Genomic DNA, 14,223 nt, shown 5'->3' with positions numbered 1-14,223 from the left:
TGTAGTGGAAAAATAAAGCCAGCTGTGTGCGGGGTGACTGGAAAGAGGCTGTGTGATTTGCATGCTTCCTTTCTGTGAAAGAGGAGTGGACATTAAACACACACACACAACATACACACAAGCAAGGCAGCACAGATAGCCTTGTTTTCCTTTCTTTGTTTTTATATAACCCCTAGTGTTGCTGCAGCATTTCAGATTTCCCTTTCCTGTGCAGTGAGGTACAGTAGGGAGAGGACTAGTCGCGCAAATCAAAGGACTGCAATTTTCCTTATGGTGTTAGCCTGTAGAGGTGCTCTGAAAACAGTGCCAACATGACAGAGAGCGGTTTGACAGATGATCACCCTGTTCCGCCAGTAGAGAAGACAGACACCTCGGTGCCGTTTCCTGACGAAGAGGCGACCGAAGAGGACACAAAGACCGCGGAAAAGACACCCTTAAACGAAGACGAGGAGAAAGGGGACAAGAATGAGGCGAACAAGGGAAGCGCAGTGGTCAAGGTGGTCTTGTCGAGAGACCCCGACTGCGCAGCCGAGGCAGAGTTTGAACACCCCGAAGGAGGATGGGGCTGGGTCGTTATGCTGGCTGCTATGTGGTGTAATGGAGCGATTTTCGGTATCCAGAATTCCTTTGGCATCTTTTTCATTTCCCTTTTGGATGAATTTGGCTCAGCAGATGACGAATCCTTGAAGTTTAAAACAGGTGAGAAGTATTGAATATAGGTAATGTAGTCTGTGTGGGAGGGTAACAAATAGGCGACAGGTACAGTAGTCTAAATACGTCCCTCATTACAGACAGTGTATTTGTAATATATATTATTTTAATGCTACTGTTTGATTTTGCTCCCACGAGTTACGGTTCCAAAGCAGTTTTTCTCGCTCTTGCAGTTTTGCGGTGCAGTTTTACGAACACGTGGTCACACTAGTCAAAATAAAAACGGGTCTTCACATTGGCATTCTTATGTGTGATATATACGAACCAGTGTGCTGCTTTTGATATGCGACTGATAGTTGATTCATTTGTTGTCACCACAGCTGTATTGTTTGTAAACCTTTATTGCGATAACATCTGGATAAGCACGTCACCCAAAACATAGTTGCCCTAAAGCATTTCCGACCGCCGGGGAGTGCTTGTGTGGCGGGGTTTTAACTTTCCGCCTGTTTTTCATGTTCCGAACAAAAATCAAGAAAGGCCAGTAAGGGTGAGCAGTCGCAAAACCTAAACTCTCACAGTTTGAGGAATGTTATGCAAATGAATTGGGTACCTAATTAACAGACACCCCGTGCAAAAATCTAAAGGGTTGATGTGGTCGGATTGCGTATTTTCTGTCTAAAGTGGTTCCGCCTGTTTCAAAGAGTCCTAATAGAGATGAGAACCTATTCAAACAGGCTAAAAACAATCCGATGTGGATGCAGTGATTCTTACAGCTTTGGCGATGGGGCGCAATGTGCTGCTAGAGATTGCGACTATTTTAGAGGATGAAAGAGCTAATGTAGCTGCTGTGCCAAAATGAAAAATAAATAAATACACAAATGAATACATAAGCAAGCATATAAATGTCTATATATTTTCCATGTTTGCATAAAATATTCTCCATAACTGAAATAATAATAATTAATAATTACCTTTATTTAACAAGATGAGTAAATTGAGAACAGATTCTCATTTTCAATAACGACCTAGCCAAGAGGCTCACACCATAGCAGCAGAAACACACAACACCACACACACACACACACACACACACACACACACACACACACACACACACACACACACACACACACACACACACACACACACACACACACACACACACACACACACACACACACACACACACACACACACACACACACATGTCAGTAAACTCAGTATTAATGCAGACACAGATATCGGTCAGTAGGGATTTAACCCTGCTGCTAAAGGCATCCACAGTAGAAGACTGTTTAACTTTAATCTAAGATACAAAACATTCCAGTCATTAGCTGCAGTTTGCTCTACATGGAGCAAACCATTCTGTCTTCATTGGAAAATTAAAGGCCCAACTACATTTCTTAGCTACATCCACCAAAGATTTGGTTTAGAAGAGGAAGAAATGTTAAAGACAAATTGGTTTCTTCCATGTACAAAGCACCATCTGATAAGGCAACTGGCTTAATAAATCTGATATTCATTGTAATTATCAGTTCCAGTCATTAGCTGCAGTTTGCTCTACATGGAGCAAACCATTCTGTCTTCATTGGAAAATTATGTCATGTGATTCCCAACTACATTTCTTAGCTACAATTCCACCAAAGATTTGGTTTAGAAGAGGAAGAAATGTTAAAGACAAATTGGTTTCTTCCATGTACAAAGCACCATCTGATACAGGCAACTGGCTTAATAAATCTGATATTCATTGTAATTATCAGTGTGGTAGATGCATCCATTGTTCTAACACCTATAATATTAAATAATTCTTATTTATGAATAAGTAGGAGGATTTATTAACATGTAATTGTATTGAAGCTGAGAGGCACTGCTGAATGAGTGGTGATCAGGTGTTCTCCTTGTATGTTGTTCAGATTGACTTTTTAGAAAAGTTTCTAATTGTTAAATTAAATGTTTGCTAATTAATATTCGTGCAGTCGATGATGTACTTGCTAATTGACAAAGAATATATATTACGATGAATAGGGGTGTTGCTAGCATTTACAGATTGTGTAACCTGATGTGTCGAAACCCGTTGTTTTACGTTTTTTAAAACAAATGGATATAAATAAATTGGGATACCGAGTACTTCACCTCGTTGAACTGTTCATAATGTAAAGGATCTGCAGGAGTGTGTTGCCATACCGGCTTCTATACTGGGCACAAGTGGATACTGCAACCAGCTGTATCAGAGACAATCATATTTAATAATCTATTCCTTTGTGGTAAGCACCTTGTCACTTTAAACTTCTTGTGCACGAATGGCTTTCTAAAAATTATAAATATATTGAGGACCAATGAGATGTCTGTAAGCTCCGGTACCCGATTAGAATAAAGAGGTGGAGCTACGTTATAAGAGCGCGCTGCACCGCCAATTATGTGTGTGTGTTCTGAAACCTGGTTACTGTTCCAGGATTGCAGTGAAGCAGACAGAGCAGTGGTTTCTGAGTAACTAAAGCAATTGGAGTGGAATCAAGCGTGTTGTCTCCTTCCTGTCTACTGCCTGTAAAATGCTACACTGGCATCAGAGCGGGATACAGAATGGAACACCCGAGCGTCAAGCAGGAGTGGCTAGGAGAAGGAGAGACAAGCAGCGAGATATTAATAATTAATAATTATAATCTTTATAAGTGCCTTTCATAGCAGACCACCATCACAAAGCACTTTACAAGATACGAGAACTATGCATCAGCTGCACAGTCACTTACAACAACGTCTCAACAACGAAAGACGAAGGTTAAGTGACTTACTCAGGGTCACACAGTGAGTCATTGGCTGAGCTGGGATTTGAACCAGGGACCTCGTGGTTGTAAGCCTGTTTTTTTAACCACTGGACCACACAGCCTCCTATGTGGAATGACTGTCCCAGTGTCTCCGGGAACTCAACACCGAGATCGCCTGGGAGATAGAACAGGCAGAACGCAGGGGGCCCGGCTGGGTCCCGCAGAGTGCCACGCCGGATGCCCGGAGCCAATCAAGACCGCGGGCTGATCAACCAGGCGGTGATGGCAGTGCTGGGGGACGGCGGGGCCCGAAGCTACCCAACTTTGATGGCACCACGAGCTGGGAGGCCTTTCATGCACATCTGAATAGTCACCGACCAGGAGAGGGAAGCCCAGCGGGCATACGTGGACACTGCCGCCCGAGAGCAAGTGGAGCAAGCCTGGTTTCTGGGGAAGACCGCCTTTAATTTGGCCTTTGCAAATTAATAAAGATAATGCACATAAATGTATACGGCATGCTGTAAAGTGGTACCGCTATATAAAGAGGTACCGCTATATAATCTGAAAGCTCTGTCAAAGCGTTTCAGTATTGTGTAATTCTCTGCAATTTATCTGTACAACTGCAGCAAGTGGCTTGGTTCCACAGAGAAGTTTATTTTTTAATTTGACTCAACCAACAGGTCATCTGTTGTTGGAAAACATGGATCGAGAATTGATTAGGAGTTTGCTACGCATGTGGACTGGCAGAGCTATACTGGTGTTCTTTTCTGAAAAGAGACTAATATTGCAGATAGCAGACTGTTTGGTTCAAATTGCATGTACTGCTAACCATTGATAGAGACGTTGCCTCTACAAGCTCATGCCCAACAGTGAATGCAAGCTAACGAGATAACAATGCTGTGGACTAGAAGGGAACAGGCTCTAAAGACTTCAGAGAGATCGAAAGAGATAATGCCACTAGGATCAAAGGGGGTCCCAAGAAGATAACAAAAGGCAGATGTATGGACCTTTTGTCTCCAGGAGTGTGAAGAATGCACTGAGTTCAGAGGTTGTCACACTAGACTACACACACAGACACACACACACACACACTCACACAATAAATTAAATTACCTTGACCATTGGTTAAGTGTCAGAGAAAGGGGAGGTGGACCATCTATACAGAAGGGTATTTAATGTCATGCAAACATTGTAATGATGAGTATTCTGTTTGTCCTGTACCTGGGACCAGACTCCCTGCATATTTCAGTAAACCTGGCAACTGATTGAAGAAAAGGACTCTGTGCATTTTCTTGAATCTACTTACTCACCATCATTTTTTTTAGGTTACTTCATCTGTAATATCTCAACTCAGTGTTTTGGTACTCTATATATAAAAAAAAATAAAACTAAAAAAAAAAAATATTACATGTATTGGCTATGAACATTATATGGGAGTATTTTATGTAACATTTACAACATGACATATTATAGAGCGAGGGAATCCACCTGGATTACACCTACCACTTAATTTTAGGGTTAACCCAAAGGAAACTACACATACTGTAAGTGCTTGAGGCAATCCAGGGCTAACAATAGATTCTTGAAGGAGTTAAACTGGAATGCTCTAAGCCTTTGAGGCTAACCTTTGCTCCCTTATACATGGATTCCATCTCTCATTGGTTGAGGTTAGTTATTTGGGAGTCAGAAGACAACCCGTTCACAAACACAAACAGTGCAAAAAGACTGGCCACTTCCAGCAAAAGTCATTGCACCTCTTGTTTTGGTACAGGCATCCTGTCATTAGCATACCTTCAATCAAAGGAACTCTGAAAATGTACTTACAATGAAAAATATTGGGTTACTGAATGAAAGTGGAACAGATTCTTTTTAAAGGGGTACTAAATCTAATCTCATATCAACCATGTTGGCATTGTTTTTTGTTTTACTTTTGCAAACTAACTTTCTAATACCCTTTTCAACCCTTCATGCATTGATAACAAAATCTGAGCTGCATTAGAAATTGCGCTTTATATGGAATGGTGGGATTTAAATAACACTGTGTAACAAAAAAAAAAAAAATTGTTCCTGGGTAGTAAGTGTTATTTCCTAATTGCTTATGCCTCAAAAGTATAGAACATGGCTATTATTTCCCACAAACTTTGCTTTTGTGACCAGGACAGTGATATTTCAAAATATCACTATTTCCAATGAGAAAACGGGCAAATGTGTGTCATTTCGTTCACATAAAGTCAGAAAAAAACAACATATGAATCCAAATTAACATGTATTTATACTTAAGTAATACAAAGATGACTACAAAAGATTTAGAAGTGAGTAGTTTTTCGAGATTTACAATTATACTGTAATATATATTACACTATGTTACATACTGTAATGAACATTGGAAGGAGTGGTTACATTGTCATTCCTGTAGTATATTTATCAATACCATATGCAGTGCCTTATGCCACAAAGCAGAAACGTGTTACTGTACATAAAACATAAAAGGACCATGACTGCATATTTTCAACCGACTGATTATTGCAAACCACAGCTGCTTCAACAGCAAGAAGCTTATCACGGAAATAATAAACAGCTGACAGCTGTCAGAGGCCATGTTTACAGGAGAAGTGACAGACCAGATTGATTTTTAGGTGGCCAAATGTCTTCTGTTGGTCCAGTACAGGGGTGAAATTCTCAACAAAAAAGTGCAGGTGCTCACATGCACAAACGGGTGTACACATTTAAAAAATTAAGACAATTTGAGAGCTAATGAATACATACTTTAAATATGTATACATATTTGTACACATTACATTTATAAATACAAAATAAGCCTTAAAAAATAACTGATCAATATAACCAGTTCACCATAAACAAAGAAACTGAAAACATGGAAAGCTTTGTACCCTCTACTTGTATCACTCAGTCATGCACTGTAATATAACACTTCAGTTAACCCTTAAATGACAAGCATTAAGAAGTATTACACTATGCAGTAACTGCTGTAGAGAGGGAGTTTTGTTTCAAGATATCCTAAAAAGGATGATTTTATAAAAAATTGTATAAAAAAAAAACTGTGTGATGAAAAAAATATTATAAAAAGGTCTAAGTCAAACAATTGGGGCTAAAATACCACTCATATTTATTATGTAACAGGCACTACCACTGGTAATGATGTACTTGACCATTTAAATCTCCATCGTATTCTCTGAAATCATCCCCATACGTTCCTGTCCCTGGGTACTCACCTACAACAGGACCTGGCCGTGCTATAATAACAGCCTTGGATTAGAACATATATCTTTTATTTATTTTGTACTTATTACTTGTTTCTTTTTTCAGTTTGATAATATGTTCTGTGTGCTTTCTAGAATTCTCTGTCATGTGTTTCTGTGTAGCCTGCTGTTAATTACACATCTTTTAAACCTATCTACTTCTATACCAGAAAAAGAGTTTTCAGGCAGAAACAGTATAAAAGTAACCCTTTTATTTTATTTTATCCCTTCTATTGTGGTTTCTGCACAAGAAGCAAAGTTGCAAAAGACACATTTTCATAAAGTAATGTCATTAGTGTGGTTTACTTAGGCCTTTTTTTTTTTTTAGATGTGCACGTAAGTGAAAACTCACATTTAACTTAAATATACTTCAAAATGTTTTAGAAAAGGGGGCATTGTACAAGAAAAAAACACCTCACCATTATGGTTTTCGTTTATTACAACCCTCATAACAGAAAATACTAGGATCACAACAAAACAAAACATTGATCACTGTACTTAACATGTACCTTGCCAGTTGGGCCCGTGTTGGAAAAGGGTGAAGCACACCTCTGTCTATATCCCGATTCTGACTCGCTTATCAAATCTGAAGCTGAAGATCCTGTTTTTTTTTTTTGTTTTGTTAATGTTAATCCCTACTGTCCCACATGTCACTTGCCATTTTTGAAAATTTTGTGCAAATTCTAGCAATGTGGTAAATCGGTGCAAGACAAAACACGTTATGATAATTATTTCTAACATCTATCAACTATGTAATTTCTAGCAAACATGGACATGGGCTTTTGCCTTCAAATTCACGTGCAGCAATGTCAGTAATGTTTTAGAAAAAAAGGGGGCATTTGCTACAAAGAAAAAAAAAAACAACCTACACCAATTACTGGTTTTTCGTTGTTATACAACCCTCAATAACAGAATATATCTACTAGGGGAGGATCACAACAAAAACAAAAACCATTGTATCATATGTACTTAACATGTACCTTGCCAGTTGGGCCCCGTGTTTGGAAAAAAAACAACAGGCGGTTTGTCCAGCACAACCTCTGTTCTATATCCCGATTTCTGACTCCGCTTACTCAAATGTTGAAAGCTTGAAGGATCCGGTTTTTTTTTTTTTGTTTTGTTAAGATGCTTAATCCCTACATGTCCCCACATGTCAACTTGCCATTTTTTTTTTGAAAGAATTTTGTTTCGAATATTTCAGATAGTTTCTCCGTCACACTAAAGAATATAATTATTACTTCATAATAATGAAAGTTACACCAAACCACTGTTTTCACGTTGCACTACTAAAGTCTTCTCTCGTTGATCAATGAATGAGCGCTGACACAAAGCGAAACGGGCTTGTGATTCATGCCAAAATAAAATCTGATCAGAATTAAAGCTTGGTCAATCAACATGCAGTGATTATACTGACGTTAATGGTGAACAATAGCAGCTAACAGAAACAGAAGCAGTATGAGGAAACAGAATGCAAGCAGCACGACCTGTGCTGAATGAAAGCGCATTTGAGAAACAATGCACTAGTGGACAGTGTGAGTGGATGCAATGCATCAGCGTTGGATGAGAAGCAGATTGAATAAGTCGTGGTAACCAGTACCGGCATCAAAAGTCCCGGTACAGAGAACCGGTGAGTACAGGCAGAATTTCACCCCAGGTCCTGTAGGGTTCTGATTCTAAGATTTTGCAGGATATGTACATTAAAGTGATATAGTATCCTCAATTAACCACTGTGTACATTCCTTCCCTCTCTGCCTGGGAATGTGCAAAAATGAAGCCATATTAAGCCTGCATTATTTATTTATTTATTTATACTTAATTGTTGCCTGATTGTTTAACTGAAAACAAGTAAAAAAGAAATTCCGATCCTCTAATTGTTAGTCGAAGCTGCGTCAATGTCAGACACTTAAAGTGTAAATGAAAGGGTTAAATATGAATCAAAAAGCATCCTCTGGCTTATGGTTCACCTTTTTATTTGATTGAAATGCATTTACCTAACATGTTTTGACTCTATTGCATAAGCAAGGTTAAAGTCCTCTTGTTTTCTGCTCCCCTGCTGTGGCCTCTACATTGCTTAATAACTGCATCTTTTTTTGAAAGGCAAGGCCATTTTTAGCTGGCTTACTGCTCTCTTTATTTATATGATACAGAGGCAGCAAGGTATGCAGCTGGAGTGGAAGGATTTTAACGCTGTCAGACCAGTGTCAGTGTATACAGCTGTGGCCAAAAGTTTTGCAACATCCTATAGAACAGTGGTCCTCAAAGTAATTTGGGCATGGGCATAAATCTTACTTGGCTGTCTGCGGGCATGCTGACTATTGCATTGGTTCTTATCTTACACACTGCCTTCTCGTGACAATTTTTTTTTTAGTTTTAGTGGGGTTATTCTTGGCTCACTCTGATAAGGCCCAGTCTCAGGTAGTAATTGTGCGTGCTGCTCTTACTATTTAAATCATTTACATAAAATACACAAAGCAAATATTTTTGAATATCATGTTTACACAGATAACCGTGAATAAACTTAAATAAAAGAGGATAGACAGCGTCTCGCTTTGTTACAATTTGAAAAATTTGTCAACGCTACTCTGGTCACTCATCTCCAGTACAATTATTCAGAGAAAGTGGATTCGTAACTAAATATACTACGGTTTTGCTGTCAGTGGCACAGTTTTGCTGTCAGTGGCACTGGAACAAGTGGGGCTGCTGAAAGCCTGTATATGGTGGAAGCCATGCAAAGCCAAGGGGGTGCTGACGTACCCCCAGTACCCCTAGTTCCAGCGCCCTTGTTTGCTGTTTTGCATTTTTATAAACACATTTAGGTTCATTTTTTATTACTAAATTAGATTTTTGGTTGTGCATGAATAAAAATACGATTTATATATGATTGTTTATCCTTACATGAAACATTTCTCAAATTAAGCCTTTAAGGTAATTTAGAACTATTTTCTTAATTAATAATGTGCATTATTCAACACATGGGACGAATTTAAACTTACCGCATTCTTCACCCTTCTCTTCTCCAGTTTGAACAACATCGTGCAGCTGTTGATTTTATTTCCGGCTCAAATGTCACACCTATCGAGAACCACAGCCCCGTGCGTGCATAGGCCACCACGAGCAAGGTCTCCAAGCCTACAGTTATACCCATCTCATCTAATCTACTGCCATTAGAAAAAGAAACCCTATCAAGGTAGTATTGGTAGACTATCAATCAAAACCTGTTTATCTGCAGGTGGGATGCAGCAAGAGCTCTGACAATAGGGTTAGGGTTAAAGTCATTTTTTGCTCTGTTGGGAGATGTGATAAAGGCGTAATTTCATGAGACTGAACAAAAGTTAAGAATTGAACAACCTGATTTGGCAAAAATGTTCTACTTTGCTGCCGTGGAACATGTTTGGTGGAACAAGCTGGTCTCCACCCAGTGAAACATGGTGAAGCACCGCAGGTAGAGTCTTGTACCAGGGCCCAGTAAATCCTAGCGCCGGCACTCCGTGGAATGTTCTACACTGAACTCTTCCTGGGACCAATTCACTTTAGTAGAGTTTCTGACTGATGAAGTTGAACAGTTGAACAAATCACAATACATGTGTATATAGCATGCACAAATACAACTGCCACAATCAGACCATTTGATAACAGTATACACATACTAATAATACATAATAATAATAAACATTAAAACCCGCTAAAATAAAAAAAAAAGCCATTTTATAAAAGTTCATTGTTAGTCTTGACTTGAAAACTGTAAGTCTCAGCTTCCCTGACAATCGAAGGCAGAGCATTTCATCATTTAGGAGCTCTGCAAGAAAAAGCCCTGCCTCCCATGTAGCATTTGCTGGCCCTAGGAATAACCAGCAGCCTTGTATCCTATCTCAGAGTGTGGTTTGGAAGATCGGGATCAGTAACTCCTACAGATAACTAGGTGCTAATCCATTCAGGGCCTTGTAAGTTAACAGCAAAATCTTAAAATCAATTCTATACTGCACAGTCTAAACGGGCCAAAGCAGGGGTAATATGTTCACATTTCCGGGTTTTAGTCAGAATTCTAGTGGCATTATTCTGAACAAGCGGGATATCACACGTTTTGGGACACCAGAAAAAAAAGTGCATTACAATAATCAATTCTAGATGAAACACATGCATGCATTAGTCTCTCGGCATCAGATACAGAAATAATTGGTCCAAGTTTCTTAAATGGTAAAAAGGTACTTTTGTAACTTCTATTGTTTAAATCGAACCCTGATTTTGACATCGATTATCGCGCAGATTTCAACGACAATTATCGATAATTATCAAGTTAAAATGCTTAAAAAACAAAACAAAACAAAAAAAAACTTCCTCACAGTAAAAGTTTAAAGGAACAATAGGTCCTATTTTTATAGAACATGATATACAAAACAAATACAAACAAATCCTGATGTTTTAAGACACGTTTGATAAATACACTGGCATTTAGATAGAGCGCTGTCCAATTTTCATATTCCTGCCGTCACTAGCCTTTGCCTTCTTTTGTGTAAAATCCGACAAATTTCCAGTGTAAACATAACGGTAAATTAAGAAAAAAAGAAAAGGAAATCAACCCCACTGTCCAAAGGAGAAAAAAAAAATCAAGGTTTGAAAACTACATTAATATTAGCACCTATTCACATGGCAATAATTCGATCTCTCATTTTTTTTAAATTTGCAGTTGGTTACAATTTATGAATTACGTGGCCCAGCTTCTGCTCGCGAATGGGCTCTCCTCACTGATTGGTAGATACGCGGATCTGGGGCGGGTGTAGTATCCTAGGAGATCTCAACTGATATTGTTAAGCAAGCGAACATTTGGCATGTGTCCAAAATGAATACAAAATCTACAATAATTTTTTCATTCTACTGATTGCAAACTATTTTGTACAACCTGCAATGTTTCACATACGTCGAGCTACGATCCAGCAGCATTTAGACTGAGACAACAATCAAAAATGAAAAAGGTTGCGGACAGTGCATTGCTTCAAAACAAGAAGGTAAAAAAAACAAACAAACAAAAAAACGTTTTATGAAACAGCGGCACGTGACAACGTAGTAATGTTTAATAATATTAGTTTCGCTCAAGACAGACAGCTACAGTTGGGACTGATTTAAAACAAAATAATATGTATAAAATACATTAACAAAGCAGGTTACTCTAGATCTTTATCATCACCCTGGATTTGTTCACAGACACACGTTTAGAAGCAACAACATAGATTACATTCTTGACAGTAAATAATTTGATTATTATCGTTATCTTTACAAGCCTATCAGGATCAAAGATGACCCCCAAACTCTTAATTTCTAGTTTAAGTTTTGATGAGAAACTGCAAGGGTCAAACTCATGTAATCCCACATTTCCTTTTAGTTGGTTCTATGAGCCCACTGGCATAACCTCTGTTTTATCTGAATTCAACATTAGAAAATTCTGTGTCATCCAATGCTTGATGTTGGTAAGACAAGTAGTTAAAAACACCCAGGCAGAAGAAATTCCTGGCTTTAGGGACAAATATAGCTGGGTATCATCAGCATAGCAATGGAACTTCACCCCATGCCTGTGGATAATGTCACCTAATGGTAGCGCATATATATATATATATATATATATATATATATATATATATATATATATATATATATATATATATATATAAAACAGCAAGTCTGACAAGGGCTGTTTTCAACATAATCACAATTGTTTTTAATATTTTTAATAACATATCCCTGGTCATAAATCGGTTTTGACCAGTTATTTTCATTTCCCATCGGTTATGTTTCTGGTCTTCTGAATTCACAACATCGGGAACAGGGTTATGAATATGCATGACAAGCCCCATATAATGACAATAAATCAGTACATTATTTTGATGGGCTAGGGTGGAATAAGAACCAGTAATAAAAACGAGAACTCTACATACCAAGCAACACAACAGCGTTTTTCTTATTCTTATTCTCTCTCTTATTTATTATTTTGTGGGTGTTTATCAGTTAAAACCTACAAGTAAATGACTTTGTGATGATGTGGTATGCTTATTGTTCAGCCTCTCCCAGGGAATGAGATTATTTTAAATGGTGAAGCATTTAAAATAAAGAATGAAATAAATCAATTTGTGAGGGGCTTTATTGAATGTACAATGCAGACAGCCGATCCCACCCTTAGCCCCACATGTGAGGAGACTATAAAATGTGTAATATCTGAAACTAATGAACAAGAACTGTAAGAACCAAAGCGTGACCTCTGACATGTGGAATGACAGGTTAGGCCGACAACCAGGCCAGGCACAACAAATACTTCACAGTGGCGGGAGAATTATGTTCTGGCATTTTAGAGCTATTTCATGTGCTGTCAAACGGAAAGGAAATTTCCCAAGAAGTAACACATAATCCAGTTAGGTTCAGCCGCTCTGTCTCCACTCTTTACACCAGGCCGTGATTCTCTTTATTAAGAGTAAGACGTACCCTGCAAAGCTAAATCCAGATGAAAGCAGCCTGATACTCTGCCCACTGAGAAGGATAAACACATCACTGTGGACTAATCTAGGGGTAATTGCTCTTGTGTTCTGCACAATGCTGTTTACTCACTTGTCTGATCCAGTTGTGTGTGTTCACGTTTAATGCCGGGAATGTAAATAGATTTTAAATGGCACTAATTGTTAAGGGGGGGGGATTTGGAAGTTTTCCATTTCCATTTATTGTTGGCTGATATTGCCCAGAGAAAGGTAAATAATTAGAGAGCAGACTCTCCTGACTGCCCTCCTACTGCCTCTACTACTACTGCTACTACTAGTGTCTCTTTAACTGTAGTATATGGAACCGTTCCATTGCGCAGCAGTTTGCTGCATTCCTGGTTTCGCTATGAGCTTAATAAGACACACCTGAGCTTGTTGTGCCTACACGACATGGCTAATCAAGCTTGTATTAAAACCTGGAACTGTTCAATATGCTATCCAATAAGGGTCTTATTTCCATCCCTGTAGTGTTACAATTCTTTTCTGAGTTTTGTGACCTAAAGACACAAACTATTTTGGAGCCTATCATCTACTGTATTGACAGAAACAAGAACGCTTTTTCAGCTAACCATGTTTACCTTTATTTAAAATGATTACAGCCAAGAAAATAATTACAAACAGTAGATTTTACACACCTTCACCTGTATTCACTATATGGGTCTCAAGTGTGTAGTTTTAGAAATCTATGTTTAAGGATAAATTTATTTTCATTTTAAAACATGATATCTACTACATGACTACACCAGGTTAAAGAAATCTCTGTTTGAAATCCTTGCTTTCAGATAGCCTTGTACTTTCACTGTCATTTCACCTCGAGAGTGAAATTGCCCCCACCCTTTCAGGGCCTTTTTCTCTGTAAGTAACCAACCAGCTTCTTGCACACAATGACTGACAGGCATTGTAGTTGTAAGATGCTAGACCTCGAAGGCACTGCTGAGGTGAAATGACCCAGCAAGTGTAACACACTTCCTGGAAGGCAAGGCAAGCAAACCGAGAGCTTTCTTTAACCTTGTGCAGTTTCAGATGCCATGT

General features: G+C 38.5%; 1 protein-coding gene across 1 annotated transcript in view; it reads left to right on the top strand.

Annotated features, from left to right (window-relative positions):
- The window catches only part of LOC121315482 (monocarboxylate transporter 10-like), a 50,691-nt gene continuing 36,468 nt past the window's right edge, over positions 1-14,223 (top strand). Inside the window, exon 1 of the mRNA XM_041249600.1 lies at positions 1-699. Coding sequence (XP_041105534.1) covers positions 312-699 — 388 coding nt within the window. The 5' untranslated portion in view covers positions 1-311. The remainder of the gene's footprint in view (positions 700-14,223) is intronic.

This window comes from Polyodon spathula, chromosome 5 (genome assembly GCF_017654505.1).
Source record: "Polyodon spathula isolate WHYD16114869_AA chromosome 5, ASM1765450v1, whole genome shotgun sequence".
NCBI classification, from domain to species: Eukaryota; Metazoa; Chordata; class Actinopteri; order Acipenseriformes; family Polyodontidae; genus Polyodon; species Polyodon spathula.
This window is presented reverse-complemented; position numbering and strand designations above follow the sequence as displayed.